The 21,117-nt window shown below is 42.0% G+C and overlaps 1 protein-coding gene across 1 annotated transcript in view; it reads left to right on the forward strand.

Moving 5' to 3' along the window:
- LOC124803414 (testis-specific serine/threonine-protein kinase 4-like) overlaps positions 1-21,117 on the forward strand; it is a 123,144-nt gene that overhangs the window by 17,198 nt on the left and 84,829 nt on the right. Inside the window, exon 3 of the mRNA XM_047264599.1 lies at positions 7,250-7,419. Coding sequence (XP_047120555.1) covers positions 7,250-7,419 — 170 coding nt within the window. The remainder of the gene's footprint in view (positions 1-7,249; positions 7,420-21,117) is intronic.

The raw sequence follows: 21,117 nt of genomic DNA on the forward strand, positions 1-21,117 counted from the left end.
TTCACGGATGGGTCTAAACAGGGGGACTCCGTTGGTTGCTCTATTGTTTTTCCCTGATCGTGTCCTCAAGATTCGGTTTCCACCAGATTTCACTGTCTTCGATGCCGAATTATACGCGATCCTGAGTGCGCTGGACCATATGAGATGTGCCACGTCCTCTTTAGATGTGCCATGTCCTCTTTAGAAATTGCTCGTCTGCTCCGACTCCATAAGTGCTCTTCAGTCTCTACAACATTTATACCTGGCAGATAAGGTAGTCCAGCGCATCCAGGACACCTACCCAAATTCCAAAGGCTGTAGAAGGAAACGTTTTGCTGCTTGGTTCCAGAGCAGGTGTGTACAAAAGGGAACGAAATGTCGAATGTAGCTAGCCAAGGAGGCGTGTCGTGACCCTCAGTTCGGTGAGCGTGTCATTGATAACCTCGTCTTTCAACGCCCCTAATCCATAAACACACACAAACACAAGCACGATATCCTGTTTTTCTGCTTTCTCCCGTCGTCGTCATTTCGGGAGAGAGAGACTGAAACTGATAATATGTGTTACACCATGTGGCACCAGTTTGATGTTTATCAAATTTTGTGGAGATATTCATCATGTAACGTGTATTAAATGATTAAACTGTCATTCCATTTTGAACTGAAGATCACCATCGACCTCACTATGAGGTATTTGGAAGCAAATAGCCACCACCGTCGACTAGAGGATTTTCTAGTCATGCTTGAAACACCTGCTGTGTCAGTTTGTGAAGACTGGTGAATGGAAGCCAGTATGAAATTATAGGTCTTCTCAACTCATGCCATACAACCTCCATGGCTGACGAATCAGGGGACTGGGTAGGCCGTTCAGGAGTCCGTACGTTCCTCAACAAGTCTGTGGAGTGAACTGCAGTGTGCCGTCTTACACTATCCTGTTGGAATGTGCCATTTGGCGCACTGGTCATGAATGCTATTCTCGCCCATTACTGGAGAGCATCCAGTCTTCCTTCAACAATTACGGCCCGGCCGAAGTGGCCAAGCAGTTCTAGACGCTACAGTCTGGAACAGCGCGGTCGCTACGGTCGCAGGTTCGAATCCTGCCTCGGGCATGGATGTGTGTGATGTCCTTAGGTTAGTTAGGTTTAAGTAGTTCTAAGTTCTAGGGGACTGACGACCTCAGCTGTTAAGTCCCATAGTGCTCAGAGCCATTTGAACCATTTTTTCAACAATTAAGAAATAAGTATTGATGTTTAATGAGAAGCTATAGTTACAATATTGAAATTTCTAGATGAAATTTAACATAACTTTAATAGATAGGCCTATAGAAATACTAACCAAAACGACATAAGAAAATCTATGCAGGGCCGGTACTCGAACTCGTATTTCCCGCTTGGCTTACCATGTCGGTATCTTGACTATAATGCAATAATGTTACAAAAGGTTATTTCTAGTGTCTTTTTTGCACAGTCATCCATTTTTATCCACCTCTATCTCAACACCTACCAATTTCTGGGGCAAAACCCAACAATTATTGCTTGAGCTAAATTGTAAATTTCTTGGTTATTAGCAATGCGACAGACATGCAATTTGGGTGGTTTATAGATAACAGCCCATCCTACACCTACAATTTGAAATAGCGTGAAAATCTACCCCTCACTGACTACAGTTTTAGAAAAACTGAAAACTGTGGGGCCTTATCCCCACTAGCCTAGGTGCATGACATGGAAGTTTGTGTCGGTCTGGAAAGCTGATATGAAACTTTCTGACAGATTATAGCTGTCTGCCGGACCGAGACTCGAACTCGGGACCTTTGCCTTTCGCGGAAAGTACTCTACTAACTGAGCTACCCAAGCACAACTCACGAACCGTCCTCACAGCTTCAATTCTGCCAGTACCTCGTCTCCTACCTTCCAAACTTCACAGAAGGTCTTCTGCGAACGTTGCAGAACTAGCACTCTTGGAAGAAAGGATATTGTGGAGATATGGCTTAGCCACAGCCTGGGGGATGTTTCCAGAGTGAGATTTTGACTCTGCAGCGGAGTGTGCGCTGATATGAAACTTCCTGACAGATTAAAACTGTGTGCCAAACCGAGACTCGAACTCATGAAACTTCCTGACAGATTAAAACTGTGTGCCAGACCAAGACTCGAACTCGGGAGCTTTGCGTTTCGCGGGCAAATGCTCTACCAACTTTTTAAAAAAATATAATTTTGTTCGTTTTCGTTCGTTGTATCTGCTTGGGGCGAACGTCGCAAGACACCCGTTTCAGTTCGTCGTTGATCCATTAACTCAGATTTTTATTGCAGAGAGCTTCTAACACTCTGACCAAATACGCTGAGTTACCGTGCCGGCACCAACTGAGCTACCCAAGCCACGCCTCATCGCCCGTCCTCACAGGTTTAATTCTGCCAGTACCTCGGCCTGGCAAACAGTTTTAATCTGTCAGAAGTTTCATATCAGCGAACATTCCACTGCAGAGTGAAAACCTCATTCTGGAAACATCCCCCAGACTGTGGCTAAGCCACGTCTCCGCAATACCCTTTCTTCCAGTAGTGCTAGTTCTGCAAGGTTCGCAGAAGAGCTTCCGTGAAGTTTGGATGGTAGGAGACGTGGTACTGGCAGAATTGAAGCTGTGAGGACGGGTTGTGAGTCGTGCTTGGGTAGCTCAGTTGGTAGACCACTTGCCCACGAAAGGCAAAGGTCCCGAGTTCGAGACTCGGTCCGACACACAGGTATAATCTGTCAGGAAGTTTCATATCAGCGAACACTCCGCTGAAGAGTGAAAATCTCATTTGGGAAACATCCTCCAGGCTGTGGCTAAGCCATGTCTCCGCAATATCCTTTCTTCCAGGAGTGCTAGTTCTGCAAGTTTCACATAAGAACTTCTGTGAAGTTTGGAAGTTAGGAGACGAGGTACTAGCAGAACTGAAGCTGTGAGTACGGGTCGTGAGTCCTGCTTGGGCAGCCCAGTTGGTAGAGCACTTACTCGCAAAAGGCAAAGGTCCTGAGTTCGAGTCTCGGTCTGGCACACAGTTTTAATCTGCCAGGAAGTTTCATATCAGCACACACTCCGCTGCAGAGTGAAAATCTCATTCTGGAAACGGAAAACCTCTTCTCGCAAAGCCAATAAACATACTCTTGTGGTAAGAAAAGTCAATTTGGGAAGCCATTAAATCTTTCATGGAAAAACAATAAAACTCTTCTCTAACATCATTAAAAACGTTTCAGAAACCAATTAACTCTTTCTGGAAGAAACTCTCAGTACTAGCGGGCCCATCGGCACCGACCGACTACCGTGTCACCCTCTGCCAATGCTTCACTGGATACGGAATGGAGGGGCACGGGGTCAGCGCACAGCTATCTCGGCCGTTGTCAGTTTTCGTAACCTCGAGACGCTACTGCTCGGTCAAATAGCTCCTCAGTTGACACTTTACACCGCCTTCATTTCCTCCCATCAAGGAAATCTCTCTGCCAGTACCGGGATTCGAACCAGTGTCCACATGTCAGTCAGCTGTGCTGACCACTCAGCTAAGGAGGTGGACTTCTGAAACAAAAAAAAGTAGTTGTACTCTTCTGGAAAAGAGAGAAAAAAGCAACTCTTCTTTACATTTGCGTTGTAGCATGTTTTTAATTCCCAGTATTTTTGAGCGAAATAATTCCAATTTTGATGTCGTAACTATATAAGGAACTGATATGACCATGTGTGACACGTACCGTTTATGCTTTGTGGTCAGATTGAAGAGCCAATCATGTCGTTATGTACTGAGTTGTGGTACTGCTAAAAGTGCCGCACGGATCATGTGGACCGATCTTTTGCGGCTCTTGACCAGAACATCAGTAGAAGCTCGACACGCTTATCTTTTTTAGGATCCTAAACACTCGAACAGTATTCAAGACTGGTTCTCACTAATGTCCTGTACGCAACCCGTCTATATAGATGAGCTACACTTTCCTAGAATTCTCCCAATAAACTGAAACCGACCATTCGCCTTCCCTACTACTCACCTTACAAACTCGTTCCGTTTCATATCGCTGTGCAACACTACGCCGAAATATTTAAACGAATTGATTCTGTCAAGCAGTGCACCACTAATAATGTATTTGAACATTACAGGGCTGTTTTATCCTTTCGTCGGAATGAATTTAAATTTTTCTACATCTACGAATTCCTGTCATTCATTAAGTTAGTGAGAAATTCTGCCTAAGCTACCCTGTATCTTCCTATAGTCACTGAAGGACGCCGGCCACGGTGGTCTAGCGGTTCTAGGCGCTCAGTCCGGAACCGCGCGACTGCTACGGTCGCAGGTTCGAATCCTGCCTCGGGCATGGATATGCGTGATGTCCTTAGGTTAGTTAGGTTTAAGTAGTTCTAAGTTCTAGGGGACTGATGACCACAGATGTTAAGTCCCATAGTGCTCAGAGCCATTTGAACCATTTGAGCCACTGAAGGACGATACTTTCTCGCAGACTACAGCGTCGTCGGCCAACAGCTGCAGATTTCTGCTCAACCTTTTTGTCAGATAGTTTATGAATATACAGGGTGTTTCCGCAAGAGTGAGCAAAAATTTAACAGGATATAGAGGATGCTCCAGTGAACAGTCTGAGGTAGGGAACCTGGAATCGGAGAAGCCAACGTAAGAAGGTAATAGGCTTAAAATCACGTTACTGTGTACTTTTTTATTTACATTAGTTAAAGATAACTGCAAATACCATCACTGACACAATGAACGTACCATTTGTACTGTATCTTATAGAATGTGCTGAAACTGACGGCCATAAACCTCAATGCAAGCATGACATCGGCGATCAATATTCTGACGCAGCTTGCCAAATATTCCTGGTGCGTTTCGAATCACATCACAGGCAGCTACAATTCTGGCAACTAATTCCATCTCCGTATCCACTGGTGGCTCACACTCAAGTGACTTTAGATATCCCCATAGGAAATAACCAAGGGGGATCCAGATCAGGTGACCCCGCAGGCCAGGGAATAGGACCTCTCCTTTCAATCCTGCGACCAGGAAGTACAGCATTGAGATGCTTATGGACATCCGCACTGAAGTGAGGTGGTGAACCGCCATGCTGTATCCACATCCTCTCACGAACAGCCAAGTATACGTCCTCCAACAACTCAGATAGAACTCTTTGGTTGGCCGGCGTGGCCGAGGGGTTCTTGGTGCTAGAGTCTGGAACCGTGTGACCGCTACAGTCGAAGGTTCGAATCCTGCCTCGGGTATAGATGTGTGTGATGTCCTTAGGTTAGTTAGGTTTAAGTAGTTCTAAGTTATAGGGGACTGATGACCTCAGATGTTAAGTCTCATAGTGCTCAGAGCCATTTGAACCATTTAGAACTCTTTGCACGAACTTCAAGCACAGGTGGCCCTTCAGATAGCCAGGTAGACTTCTTAGTAATCAGGTTCGTCCTCCTTGTTTCTTTGCAGGAAGTAAATAATGTACATGTAAATAAGCGGCACAGTACGTGTAAACTTGTACGTACCTTAGTTGTAAGTAAAATGGAAAACAGTCCTGCTAGACAAAGCGGTAGACAAGTTTACTTCCATATCTCCTTATGCTGGCTTCTCTGACCCCAGGTTCCCTATCTTAAAGTGTTCAGTGGAGCATTCTCTATGTCCTGTTAAATTTTTGCACGCTCTTACGGAAACACCTTTGATAGAACAGAAGAGTGATCTTCTGACCCTTCATTGGAGCATTCCTAACGACTTCTTGTCTCTGACGAACATTCACTATACAGGAAAATATAATGGATACACGAATTCTTTGCAGACGAATGGAAAAACTGGTAGAAGCCGACCTCAGGGAAGATCAGTATGGATTCCGTAGAAATGTTGGAACACGTGAGGCAATACTGATTCTACGACTTATCTTAGAAGAAAGATTAAGGAAAGGCAAACCTACATTTCTAGCATTTGTTGACTTAGAGAAAGCTTTTGACAATGTTGACAGGAATACTCTCTTTCAAATTCTGAAGGTGGCAGGGGTAAAATACAGGGAGCGAAAGGCTATTTACAATTTGTGCAGAAAGCAGATGGCAGTTATAAGAGTCGAGGGGCATGAAAGGGAAGCAGTGGTTGGGAAGGGTGTGAGACAGGGTTGTAGCCTGTCCCCGATGTTATTCAATCTGTATATTGAGCAAGCAGTAAAGGAAATAAAAGAAAAATTCGGAGTAGGTATTAAAATCCATGGAGAAGAAATAAAAACTTTGAGTTTCGCTGGTGATACTGTAATTCTGTCAGACATGGACAGCAAAGGACATGGAAGAGCAGTTGAACGGAATGGACAGTGTCTTTAAAGGAGGCTATAAGATGAACATCAACAAAAGCAAAACAAGGATAATGGAATGCAGTCGAATTAAGTCGAGTGATGCTGAGGGAATTAGGTTAGGAAATGAGACACTTAAAGTAGAAAAGGAGTTTTGCTATTTAGGGATCAAAATAACTGATGATGGTCGAAGTAGAGAGGATATAAAATGTAGACTGGCAATGGCAAGGAAAGCGTTTCTGAAGAAGAGAAATTTGTTAACATAGAGTATAGATTTAAGTGTCAGGAAGTTGTTTCTGAAAGTATTTGTATGGAGTGTATCCATTTATGGAAGTGAAACATTGACGATAAATAGTTTAGGCAAGAAGAGAATAGAAGCTTTCGAAATGTGGTGCTACAGAAGAATGCTGAAGATTAGGTCGGTAGATCACATGACTAATGAGGAGGTATTGAACAGAATTGGGGAGAAGAGAAGTTTGTGGCACAACTTGACTAGAAGAAGGGATCGGTTGGCAGGACATATTCTGAGGCATCAAGGGATCACCAATTTAGTACTGGAGGGAAGCGTGGAGGGTAAAAATCGTAGAGGGAGACCAAGAGATGAATACACTAAGCAGATTCAGAAGGATGTAGGCTGCAGTAGGTACTGGGAGATGAAGAAGCTTGCACAGGATAGAGTAGCATGGATAGCTGCATTAAACCAGTCTCAGGACTGAAGACCACAACAACAACAACAACAACAACAACTATTGCTACAAAGTCTTCGAGGCACTCACTTATCCGAGAACATGTTCCGTGTGCACGGTCCTTCCAGTGAGGCACTGGTCAAAGGCTTTCTGGAAATATGAGAATAATGAATCTGCCTGTTGCCCTTTATCCATGGTAGGAGCGAGAAAAGAGCAGGCTGAGTTTCGTACGAGCGATGATTTCTAAATCTAGGATTCCACTTGAGACCGTTTGTATTCACCGCTGACTCTGGTCTTATTATTTGCAGAAGGCACACTCGCTGAAGTACAACAGGGATGTGGCGATCAAGATAATCTCCAAGTTCTACGCTCCTTCTGACTATATGAGGAGGTTCCTGCCGAGGGAAATCGGAGTGGTACAGAACTTGAAGCACAAGAATATGGTCAGATTCCTGCACGCCATTGAGACGACTCATCGGTAAGCTGTAAAGTGTTTGGTTTGTTGTTTAGTTGTTGTGTTGGAAACTGAACTGGACTGGACTGGTTTCCTATTCTTTAACTTTGAGTATGTTGTATGTTGTAATCCTGAGCAGTGCAAGTGGGGTAATTACGAAAAATCTATCTGATAAAATGAGTCACCAAACCATTCTAAAACTGTAAAACTGTATATTAATTAACTTTTACTACAACAATCAAAAAACTTAAAAATGTGTACTAAATAAGCTGTTCCATGAAATTCTGTGCTTCACAGTAATGCGAACAGTAGTACAATGCGTGACATCACAGTGACTGATGGTGCCACACACAAAGCTAACAGAATAAAAATTATACATAAAATTACAAATCGAATTTTGAGGGAGTAAATGTCCAAAATGATTCTGTAAAAATTTCCTTTAATTTAACGTATTAAAACTCACTAAACAAAATTCCAAACATTAAAAGACATACACGCGAACGTAACACTGCACGGTGAGAATAAGACTGCGTGCATAAGAAATGAGATCTGCGCGAAACTTACCCGGAAGTGATTTAACTGTATCCCACTGTGATGTTAAACTGGCCCTAAGAAATTATCATGGCTTATGGCTAGGGAAACCCGGTACTGCCCGAATATGATGAACATTATAGCACAGCGCAACTGCAAACCATCTAAAGAAAAGAAAGCCTTGCGCAGTGCAGCATATGCAGCTATTCTAAGTATATTAAGTTTTAGTTTTACTTTTGTACAAATGTGTAATGGGGGAAACTGTTATTAGAATATTAAACTTTCGTGTGGAGACGATGGAGGATATTGCATTTACTGAATGATGTAAAAGAGACTAGCAGTCAAAAAATGTATTGAAACTCTGATCCTTTAACAACTGCAATCAATTTTACAAAAAGCATTTATACAAAAACCATGCCATGATACTAGTTACTGAAATGCTAAAGAACTGGTGAATTTCCAATGCTGAGTGCAGGCGATGTGAGCAGATAACGTTTTTAATCACGTCTGATCAATTAAACTACCTAACCCGAACTAATAAGAAAAAAATCCCACTTAAACTTCCACTTTTTTAAACACATCATGAATTACTCACAAGCAAGCAGTGCGGCGACAGCAGCACCTGCAAATCGTCAGCGACAACATTAACAGAAAATCGTCTGTGCTCCGTTAACAATTTGTAAGCTGCTTAGCAGTGTGACAACCCACAAATAGATCACATACTTCTCTTAGAATGCGGTTCGCAACGACAATGCTAGTGGCAAGCATAGATCACACTACTCATATTCAGAACCTCTGTAGCGTAATATGTCGACTATTGAAGACTTCTGTTTAAAAAGTATCAAGTGTACAGATATGAAGAACGACACATGGTGAAAATATAGAGCTCGCATCACTTTTATTGAATACTAAAAATAAGCCAGAAATCTTAATACTGTATCAACTTGTATGACGCCAAGTTTTATCCAAAGTGGTTGCTTACAATATTAAGAAAACATTTTTGATGAAAATATGATTTTTCTTCTGTCTTGGTGAGAATGTTGCCAACCTTTTTGGCTCATTAACCTGAGAAACAGTGTTCTGGAAATGAATACACGTAGAACAAACAGTAATAATTGTCTCATAAAAAATCACTGTCTCAAATGAGAAATGAATAAGTCTCGAATGTAGAAAGGGTCAAGCTATTCATGCAGTTCTGCGGCATTCTTCTGGCATTGCTTTTATTTCATGTTACAAATTAACTAACACTTCGTTGATCATCTTAGGCTGTTTCTGATTTCTCCAATGTTCCTTGAGCTACTTGCTTCTTGTTTTCTCTCTTCTACTATTCACTTTTTTCTTAAATTTTTTGCTTTTAGAAAAACTCCCTATACCTCAGTTATAAATATAGTCGTTCTACTTTCGTTTAACTTACTTTTCTTCTGATCTTATAGAATTTTTGAAACCAATTAGGTTTACCTGCTAGTATTTCAAAGTGTCAACACTTTTGTCGAGTAGCCTGCTATAAATCAGTGTTTTTTGTTATTTATTTATCGTATGGCTTTACCAGTGCAAGTGAGGTATTGACATCGTAAATTTACATAACATAACATACAAATACAAATATACATATACACACATACATAATAATATAAACAGAACAAACACCAGTCATTATTAAATCTGAGCAAAGTTGAAATATAATCACAGCTATAATTCGTCAAAAAGTTATATCCAAATGTGACAGCCATTTAATGGCAGCAGGGCTGGCCTCCACAAAGTCTCTCCAGTCACCACAGAATCTTCGCAGTGGGCAATCTTGCACTAGATGTTGTAATGTTTGTTCATCAGTTTCACAGTCACACATTGGGTTATCATTGGCGCCCCATTTGTACAGCACGGATTTAGTTCTCGCGTGTCCAGTTCTCACACGGTTAAGCTGGCGCCAGATTTCACGAGGAAGCTGCATTCCTGAGAGTTGTTGGCTGGGGTCCTCTATATTGTGTCGGTTAATGTCACTATTGCTCCACTTGGTTTTCCAGGATTTGTGGCAGTCATAGGTATTTCCTTGGGCAAGTGTTCTGTCTTCCCATATTGTCGCTCTTGATTTAAGGCGATATCGACAGCGGTCATCTAGTACTTGGTGTATCGGTAGTACTCTTGCCTTATCTGCCTGATTTATTTTCGGCCATTCCTGAATTGTTGCCTGCTGTCTACGGATTTCAGGCGGAGTGATGTTTGAGAGAACATGAAGCCATTCTAGAGGTGTCGACTTTAGTGTCCCTATTATTGTCCTCATGGCTTCATTGATCTGGGTGTCAATCTTCTTCATATGGACACTCCTGCTCCACACAGGGGCACAGTACTCTGCCACGGAATAGACGCGTGATAGTGCTACAACACGTAGTGTATTTGCATCCGCTCCCCATGTGGTACCTGCCAATCTCTGGATGATGTTATTTCGGGATTTCAGTTTCTGGCTAGTTAGTTCCAGGTGTTTCTTGAAGGTAAGTGACCTGTCAAGAGTTATACCTAAATATTTGGGAAATTTGTTATGTTTAATTCGTTTTCCGCAGAAAATAATATTTAGTTCTCTGTCTGCTAGTCTGTTATTTAAATGGAAGGCGCAAGTCTCTGTTTTATTTGGGTTTGGACACAGTCTCCATTTTTTGTTGTACTGGTTTAGTACTTCTAGGTCAGCAGTTAGAGTTCTTTCACCATCTTCTAGCCATTTGCTTTGAGTAGCTATAGCCATGTTATCAGCGTTGCAAAACTTGCTTGACTCATTGTCTATCAGGTCACTGATATAAACATTAAAAAACATTGGCACCAGTACAGATCCCTGGGGGAGTCCGCTTTTTATTCCTTTTGACATGCTGCTTTGTGACCCCAGGTTTCCTTTGAAATATCGGACTTTCAGCATTTTTTCCAACAGGTTTGTCAATTTCAAGCATGGAATCATCTTTGAAATTGATCAGTGTTAGGATGTGCCCACAGTACAATAATATTCCTTTTTCTAATCGGACATATAGCTCAGCCACTTATTTGAGTCCTCCTTCTACGTTGCTCTTCATGTGAAACATTCCTGCTGGTCACTATATTTCTGATAATTTTCCTTTCTTACTTAATAATATACAGACGGAAAAAATCACCACACTAGGAAACAATTATGCGACATAAACGAAATTTGGTAGGAGCGCTTCTACACCTGAAAGATGATGTCTATTCAAAGTTCGTGCCAATCGCACAAGAGTGGCTCCAGTAGCGCAGTTATGAGGGTGCAAATCAGATTTGCTTTAAACACACGCTGTAACGGTCATGAGACTGGACGTGGTGAGTTGATGTTAACCAAGAATGTCTTTAGAGCGACAAAACAGCCATTATCACCACCTCAGTGGGTTTGAACGAGGTCATGTAACACGGAAATGAGAAGCTGGCCGTTCCTTCTGCAGTACTGGAGAAAGGCTTGGCGGGAAAGTAGCCACTGTACTTGATTGCTGGCAGCGGTGGTCACGAAAATGTACAGCCGCAGCAAGACCGGGCTCTGAACGACCACGTGACACTACCAAGAGGGACGACCATAGTGTTCGGCGTATGGCTCTGTCTCATCGTACTGCATCTGCAGCAGCACTGTGAGCAGCAGTTGGCACCACAGTGACACAACGAGCTGTTACAAATAGGTTACTTCAAGGACATCTCCGAGCTATATGCCGTGTAGCGTGCATTCCGCTGACCCCAAACTACCGCCGTTTGCGATTTCAGTACTGTCAAGCAAGAGCTCATTGGAGGGTGGCTTGCAGGTCTGTTGCGTTTGCTGATGAAAGCTGATTCTCCCTCGGTGCCAGTGATGGCAGTGTGGTGATTAGAAGGAGACCATAGAGGACAGGCACACTGGACCTACAGCTGGAGTTATGGTCTGAGGTGCGAGTTCTTATGACAGTAGGAGCACTCTTGTGGTTATTCCACGCACCCTGCCTGCAAATTTGTACTTCAATCTGGTGATACGATCTGTTGTGCTGCCATTCATAAACAGCATTCCAAATGGTGTTTTCCAACAGGATAACGCTCGCCCACATAACCGCTGTTGTAACCCATCACACTCTACAGAGCCTCGACTTGTTGCCTTGGCCTGCTCGATCACCAGACCTGTCTCCAGTCGAGCACATATGGCACATCATCTGACGATAACTTCAGCGTCATCCACAATCAGCATTAATCGTCCCTAGACATGGAACTCCCTCCCACAAACTGACATTCGGTACCTGTGCAACATAATACATACAAGTTTGCATGGTTGCACCCAACATTCTGGCGGTTACACTTGTCATTAATGTACGAGCATATCCCTTTTGGCTGGCCGGGTGGCCGAGCGGTTCTTGGCGCTACGGTCTGGAACCGAGCGACCGCTACGGTCGCAGGTTCGAATCCTGCCTCGGGCATGGATGTGTGTGATGTCCGTAGGTTAGTTAGGTTTAAGTACTTCTAAGTTCTAGGGGACTGATGACCTCAGCAGTTAAGTCCCATGGTGCTCAGAGCTATTTATACCATTTGAACTTCACTTTTGCAACGGCTGGTGTCACGCTTACATTAACCTATGGTCTTGCAATGTTAATCACTTGAATATATTACCTAGGAAAATATATTCCCGAAGTTTTATTACTCTCCAATAATTATTTTCTGGTGTTGCGATTTTTCCTCCGTCAGTGTATCATCGTTTTCAAATTTAGTACCTTAGACCACAGTTTTGACGTATTCGTGCGTTACAGCTGATTTATTATGATTTAGTGCAAACTTTGCGGGTTGTTATTGTTTTCTTGTTGCGAACATCTTTTGTTAATTTTATTGCTAAACTTTTACTTATTAATGTTTCATTGATAATTTTTTTAAAGTTATTACTCTGTATGACTGCCAGATGCCAGTGCTGATATTTTTCATCATTTTCCCATGATTTGTGTCTTACCTATTTTCTCTGTATGTCCTATCTGGTAATTGTCCCAGACGAGAAGCAATACCGCAATAACGGCTGAAAGTGGATTTTGTGGCTAGACCACAGTTTCCGAAGGTTCTTCAATTGAATCTCAGTCTGGCGTCTTACTTTTTTAAAAATAGTTTAATATGATCTTTCCACTTTCATTCGCTTCATGCGCATAATATGGGTATTTAATGAATGTGACTGCTTCCAGTGTTTATTGACTAATCGCGTAACCATATCATGAAGGGATTTCCGGCTACGTATGAGCGATTTGGAGGGTTTTCTCCATCATAAGGTGGCAGTTCCAATTCTTCGCTCAGGTTCATTCCTTCTGAAAAACAAATGATGTCGAATATTTTTATTTAAGGAACATGCCGTCATTTGACTACTTTACTGTTTATTTGAGTACAATCCAGTTTTTAAGTATTTGATTCTACGTCTTTAACATATCATGCAGGACACTTAAAATTTTGTCAGGCTCAAAGTTGGCCATAAATTAAGACAAACACTGGCTCCCCACGAAATGCCAGATGTAAAATCACCGTCTTGTAACAGACTTGTAAATAATCGTGAGAGCATGTCAAACTTACTAAAAACAGGCTTACGTTGCTAAATAAAAGATGAGCACATGTCATTTAAAAACTTGTTTTAAGTTTATCACCTTCACCACAGAATACATCTGCGGGATTAGTGAGGAAAAAAAAATGTTTTGGAACTGATGTATCATCGCCCCCTCCTCTGAATCTAGGGGCTTCAGTCTGGAACCGCGCTGCTGCTGCGGTCGCAGGTTCGAATCCTGCCTCGGGCATGGCTGTGTGTGCTGCCCTTAGGTTAATTAGGTTTAAGTAGTTCTAAGTCTAGGGCACTGATGACCTCAGATGTTAAGTGCTTAAGGGGACCCGGAATGTCCTATACCTCCAATGTTTAATATAAGGAACATTTTATAATGAACTATTAACACCAGAATGATGAAACTTTTACAGTGCAATATTACATATATTTGATACCATGTACCACATGGATTTTAATTTATTGGCGTTTTTTGGGAAGATATTAATTATTTTGTTACTGAAAATAACTGACACATTTTTGGCATAGTATCTTTGAAATAAAATCTGTTGTCAATTATGTATCACAAAAAGGCTATGATACAAGGTGTATATTGGCAGTGTTTACATTCCTTGAAAATTTTAATTCTTTATCTCTAATGGTTTAGCAGAAAATGTTCCTTATATGGCAAAAAAGTGAACTTGTGAAAACGAGTTTCACTAACATTTTAGTGGAGTCCAGCACCATAAGAGGGGTTTTCACTGTCACTAGACATCTCCCTATCTAGCCTTCTTTTCACACCTTTCATTCTTTGTGTGGCTTGCCTCTCACACTCCTTTTCTTTCCTTTCAGCATCCCGTTTCCTGTCATTGTCTATCGACATCATTGCACTCAGCATGTACTTTCCGGGCATCACATCCAACTTCTGCAGCACATTGCACTTTACAATGTTACCTTCGTTGTACCTAGCAGTGGCATCATATACTCCAAAATGAGGAGTATGAATTTCCACAAACACATTTTTTGGGATTCTGGTCCAAATTACATTATTCACACTCTCATTTTGATTTTGTGTACGTCCATGGAGACATTTCTTCAAAAGTTCACTTGCAGAAAGATCTCCGAAAATTGGTTTTATAGCCTTCATGAAAGTTTCTGGTAGACTGTGATGATGCTTGTATACACGTTCAGATCCCTGATATTTGTTGTACTTGCACCAGGAATTGGGTCCCTGTGGACATAGTCATGTAGTGGTTCCTCGTCAGTCGATAAGGTGTGGTAGTAAAGTGCCATTGTAGCCTTTTCCATTGCATCATTACTGTGAGTATTTTGTCTTATTGCCAGTCCATAGTCTCTCTGCAATCTGTTGATTACCTCGTCTGTCAATCTTTTTTCTCCACCCAAAGGTTTTCCATCACTGAGTACTTGGCCTTTCATTGTGGTCTTCAGTCGACGCAGCCTTGTTCCCATATGTTTCTGAACGTGGCCTGTGCACTCCTGTTTAGTAATGGTAACATCATTTCCATAAGGTTTCAGCTCAGATACAGCAGCAAAAGACTTCGAATCACCATCACCCAGGAACTGTAGGTATCTGACCTTGTACCACAGAAGACAGCGACTGAAAATGTCTTTCACACCGGAAACTTCCATGGCCCCACTAGACCCACTGTAATTCCTTCAACAGTTTTCTGCATGTTCGTCCTTCACTCTTTTAGGACACCTACAGTGCTTGAATTTAATTACAACATCTATAACTTTTGTAGTATCAGCAATTGTTGCCGTAATTACGCCATTATGTGAAGTGTGCCCGCGCTTCTCCCACGTACCATCTAGTGCGACAGTCAGGTCCCGAGGATTCTGAATATCTGGAATTTCTTCATTCACCGCCACAGCCTCCTCCACTGCTTCTTTCATGGATTCTTGGGCAATATCTTCAACACAGGATCCAACAACCGAGTTATATTTTGAGAATTTCGTTGGTGCTGGTGGTAGATTCATTACACCAAAAAACATTTCACCAGCAGAGTATCCCTTACCGATTGGCCTTAGAGCATAAACGCATCTAATATTTACACCATAGTACTTGCTTTTCTCACTATCAGTTTCACCTTGGCCTATTTCGACATATTCTGAGTTCCAAAATGAAACTCTGTAATGACAACTAGTACAATGGAGACAGACATTGCTGCAAGTCCTATGTGTCGCTTCACATTTACTGACATACTCAATTTGCAACATTCCTTACACAGTACTGAACTCTCAATCACCTTTGAGGGCAATGAAATGTTAATTCTTTCGTTCACATTATCCTCACTACACTTCTCCAATAAACTGCAGTATTTTTCAGTTGATCCTTGCAACTTCTTGCTTGTGCTAGAGACAGGAGTGGATTTCCCTTCATGAATAACCTCACTATTTTCAGAATCATTTCCCAAGGTCGGAGAAATTGTCACAGTTCCACTAGCATACCTCGGAGGAGGCTTCTTCCTCTTGTAAACCCTGTTACTAAATGGAGGCATATTTGATAAGTTTCAGTTACGCAATAGAAATACAACACAAATCGTCCAATAACCACCAAATGCTCAATGTAAACTACAGTATCCAAAGACTACAATACGCAGACAAAACAATTGCCTATCAAATCGTGTTGCCAACATAATTTAAAGTCTTTGGATAGATCAGAAGTTTAGAAAAACGATGTTTTCAATGAACATGTATCCATGGAAATTCAATGTCGCGACATGCCCTCTACAGCACATTATTCAAAATAATATTTTCAATACTTGGAGTTGTGCTAGAGGTAAGATTAATATGTCATTTTAAAGAGGAAGATCTGTAGTATTTTATTTCACAATAAACTGAAATAAACTGAAAACCCAAAAGTTCATCATTTTTAGGTTCCGGGTTCCCTTAAAGCCATGTAAACCATTTGTGAATCTAGGTTGTGTACTCTCTTCAAGAACTCTGCATTCTGTGTTTCTAAACTTCACCAGTAATGTATCAAGTATTTGGCATATTTTGGCTTACAGAGATGTGGTAAGGTTTTAGTCTTACGACGTACAAAGATGATTAAAAAGTTAAACCACAGAAGATAGTGCTTTTTACACTTTCGTCATAATTTCTAGTCAGCAAAGGTTTACTTGAAAATAGGTCCAATCGTGGATCATACATGACTTTATGACTCTGAATGCCTCTCTAAATACGACGTTGGCACATTTGCACTGTGACCCTCATGGCTGCTCAATCAACTGCACATACTCGTAGAACTGGAGCACCAGCGTCCACCATTCCATGCTGGCGGAAGAGATGGACCTCGCTCACATTTATCAGTGCAAACCCGTGTAGTCCACAAGCGCATTAAAATCTCTTCGTCATTTCCAATCGGAAACAGGTATTCTTCTTGCTCACTTCTTCCGTTATAAATTCCAGAGACAGTCACAGGTTCTGTTGTATGCTACACTTTCTTGATATTATCTAATGTCATGCTTAGGTGAAACATTAGCGAGTGTGAAGACCATGCAGTTGCTCTTACGTTTGGAAGCTAGCACAACAACCACAAGAGAGAGGTTACATGCCGTGAAGTATTTATGTTGATATAAGGGCTGCAACCGGTTGATACTCAATAGGAAACGAATTTTGAACACATGTTAAAGTTCAGCACTTTATCGCACTGGTTTAGCTAGCGTCATCATCAAGTGCGAAGATTAGGACTAATTAACTAACAAATGTAACGAATATGATCATGGCTATCAAATCGTGTTGCCCTCTGAAACGAAAAACTATTAGTAGTCTTGTGGCGCTGTATCATTTGAGAGATACAGATGCGAGAGAGTGTGCTGGGACTTACCCCAGTTCATTGCTACTGGCGCCACGTCATCATAACGCGCCTGTGCGTATCATACAAAGTATTGCGCCATAATCTGGGAGTGAAGTTAAAAATTGAAACACCTTTTCCAAACTTTGCCAGTATATGCTTCAGTATATTAATGTTAAAGCTGTTAAAATCTCAGAATGAGCAAATGAATAAGTTTTGTTAAATATGTTATTTCAAGAAAAAAACATGTGGCGATTAATAATGAAGCTGGAAATCCAAATTTATTTCAGAATATCCAAATGCATGCCACAATAAAAAGTAACGAGTCTCAACTTGATTGGTGCAACATTTTTGTCGAAATTGGCGTTTTTACGAAACACTGCAAGGGTTAAATATTACACTCAGGAAGATGATAAGCTTCCGTTTTATATAAAAAACATTAACTATGTGACTTCATTAAGCTACCTCTAATAGTTTTCAGGTATTTACTAAAAACCAAATTTGGAAGAGAAATGTCGCTATTCGTAATACATCAAGCATCATTTGTATTTGGGGTAGAAAGTTCTAATTACAGCATTCAATTACATTACAGAAACAACACATTTGTACCAAGTTTCAAGACTTTAGTGTAAATAACAGTCAATAGGAGGACTCTTAAAAGAGGTAGTTCAGAGGTCATGTTCTACTGTCGGTTCCGTTCTAGAAATTCTAGGCGGCAAAGTTTAAGTGCAGTCGAGCTATAACTTTTTCAGTAACTAAGGCAAACTTAACTTTACTTATATAAAGATTGTGAAGATTGTAAATTGTTACACAACAGAGTTATTAATTAATACATGTCCGAGAAAGCGGCCATTTAGGTGCTTCTACCTGTGCGTACAGTGGTTGATAGCAGACGTTCCGTTCGGCGGGCCGCTACGCCCATATGTAAATACTGCCAGAGAGGCAGTAGGAGAGACACTTCGCACAAACACACTTCCGCGTCAGTCAAACGCCGGCATACGCTGTGTCTCGGATGACGTCACAGACAGGCAGCTATCAAAAGAGTTTTCGGTAAAAGTAGGAAGTGAACTCGTGTGGACTGTACACCGTCCTGGAACTGCTTAGATTGCACGGAAGTAACCGTTAACGTGCTGCCTGTAATGTTGAAAAAACCGCTTGACAACTGGTGAGATTATTTTCCACTTTTGTAGCGAGCAATGAACTTTGATGATTAGAAGTCAGAGCGATAGATATTTTACTTGGAACTTACCGTAGAGGTCGCCTCTGAACTAATAATAGTGCTGCTTACGATAGGGACATTATTATTATTATCAGGAATATTATTATGTTTGTGGTGTCACCGCCAGACACCACACTTGATAGGTGGTAGCCTTTAAATCGGCCGCGGTCCATTAGTATACGTCGGACCCGCGTGTCGCCACTGTCAGTGATTGCAGACCGAGCGCCGCCACACGGCAGGTCTAGAGAGACTTACTAGCACTCGCCCCAGTTGTACAGCCGACTTAGCCAGAGATGGATCACTGACAACTACGCTCTCATTTGCCGAGACGATAGTTAGCATAGCCTTCAGCTACGTCATTTGCTACGACCTAGCAAGGCGCCATAGCATTTGATATTGAGATTGTAACATGTACCGTCAAGAGCGATGTACACCAATTGTGGATTAAAGTTAAGTTTTATATCAACTACGTACTTTATTTGCTGCTATTAATTCCCTTAACTGTTCCAGACCTCGCGCCAGTCAGCGTGTAATTAAACGCGTGCATTTCGGCCTCCTCTAGCAACACAGTGTTGGCCCTTCTGCCAACACTTCAGTGTTTATGCTTGTGAACTTTTACTGAACATATTAATCAGTTGGAACTCAAAACTTTGTTTATAGTCTTAGTATATGATCCCACTAAGTAAATAGCAAGTAAGAACATTTTCTTTCATTGAGCAAAAGAAGAATGTCAAAAATGGTTCAAATGGCTCTGAGCACTATGGGACTCAACAGCTGTGGTCATAAGTCCCCTAGAACCTAGAACTACTTAAACCTAACTAACCTAAGGACATCACACGCATCCATGCCCGAGGCAGGATTCGAACCTGCGATCGTAGCAGTCGCGCGGTTCCTGACTGAGCGCCTAGAACCGCTAGACCACCGCGGCCGGCGAAGAATGTCGACTTGCAGGCTAGAAATTACGGTCAGTATGTTCTCCAACGCTTTCTGGCTGACCCCAAAAATAGTTTTCAGGCTCTTGTAAGTACGGCGACGAATATTATAATTGAAATCCACCCGTCACCTCCAGTCTCTTGTGAGTGGTCATGATAGCATGTTAGTGACCATCTAACTGACAGCATCCACAAGAGTAATCTTGCGTGTTTACTCCCAGCACGGTGCCATTCGTTGACTGAAGAACGTCTCGCCATGACATTAATCTTCAAAGTGTGTCCTTTAAAAGACGGCCACTGTGGTGGGACCGTCTCTCGTAACTGCACACCCGCACGCCACCCGTGATTCACTTGTCAAGTGAAAGACGATCCTTTGAAGGTCGACACTGTCTGCTGGAGAGGTATACAGGAACGGGCAGGCATCTCTTAGGCAGATGCGTAAGTTATGACTGCTGCCGGTCAGTCAGACCACTACGCATTATAAGCCTCGTGCAGTTTAAGCGCAAAATACTCTCACTCCTGGCAGGAAATCGAGAAATGTTATTTAAATGCTTGTCTTGTGCATTTGAGATAGGGGCATTTGACCAGCAACTTCTAACATTGAGGTGAGACTACAACAAATGTCGAACAATCGAGTTGTATCCACATGACTGGAAAACATTCGTGCGTTAGGGCTCTATAAAATTGTGTTATTTTCGCGTTGCATTTTGCATTCAAATGATTCAAATGGCTCTAAGCACTGTGGGACTTAACATGTGAGGTCATCAGTCCCGTGGACTTTGAACTACTTAAACCGAACTAACCTAAGGACGTCATGCACATCCATGAACGAGGCAGGATTCGAGCCTGCGACCGTAGAAGCAGCGCTGTTCCGGACTGAAGCGCCTAGAACCGCTCGGCCACAGCGGCCGACTTTTGCATTCAAACTTGCCGTGGAATACGTTACGGCGGTATTAGTGAACGCAGGAAATGGGACAGGGGCAGTCAGAGTGGCAGAGTGAGAATCGAATGTGGCGAATGCAGCCAGTGTCCAGTGCAATACGCGTCCTCCACTTTTGCTCATTCCCTCCTTCCCATGTGTTGCCACAGATAACATGTAGCTGTTCCCATTTATACTGAAAGTACATGACGTGTGAGAGGACTATATGTACTCTGCTTCATCAAGGCAGGACACAGAGCTTCTGTAATGGCTCAACCACCTAACCTCTTCCAAAAATGGCATTGTCCTTCTGCAAACTCAACACTCAGGTTACGAGTCCGTTTTCCTTGAGATGAGGCTATAAGAAATTAGTGGGATAGCTAAGGCTTTCAGCACTACGAAATAAACAATCAAATTTCAGTCAGAGATTCCAGAGGTTTTTAAAAGGTTTGATCAAAAAATACGATGAATAATTTTATTAGAAAAAAATCAATGGGCTTACATGGAATTTGATTTACTCTCCTTCAAACTACTGTCCTTGGCTGGCAATGAACTTATATCAACGTTGAATCCATGACTTAATGCATTTCTGGACGGTTTATTTTGGAAGGGCGATCAGTTGGTCTGTTGCGGTCCCCTCAGCGTCAGGAAAACGTTTTCTTTTAAGCCAGTTTGAACTCTTGAAAAGAGCCAGAAGTCGTCTGGTGCCAAATCTGGTGAGTAAGGTGCATGAGGACAGACAGCAAGACGTTTTCCTACCAAAAACTCGTGAATCAAAAGCAGGGTGTGGCATTGTGTCATTTTTCT

The sequence above is a fragment of the Schistocerca piceifrons genome, chromosome 6 (assembly GCF_021461385.2).
Source record: "Schistocerca piceifrons isolate TAMUIC-IGC-003096 chromosome 6, iqSchPice1.1, whole genome shotgun sequence".
NCBI classification, from domain to species: domain Eukaryota; kingdom Metazoa; phylum Arthropoda; class Insecta; order Orthoptera; family Acrididae; genus Schistocerca; species Schistocerca piceifrons.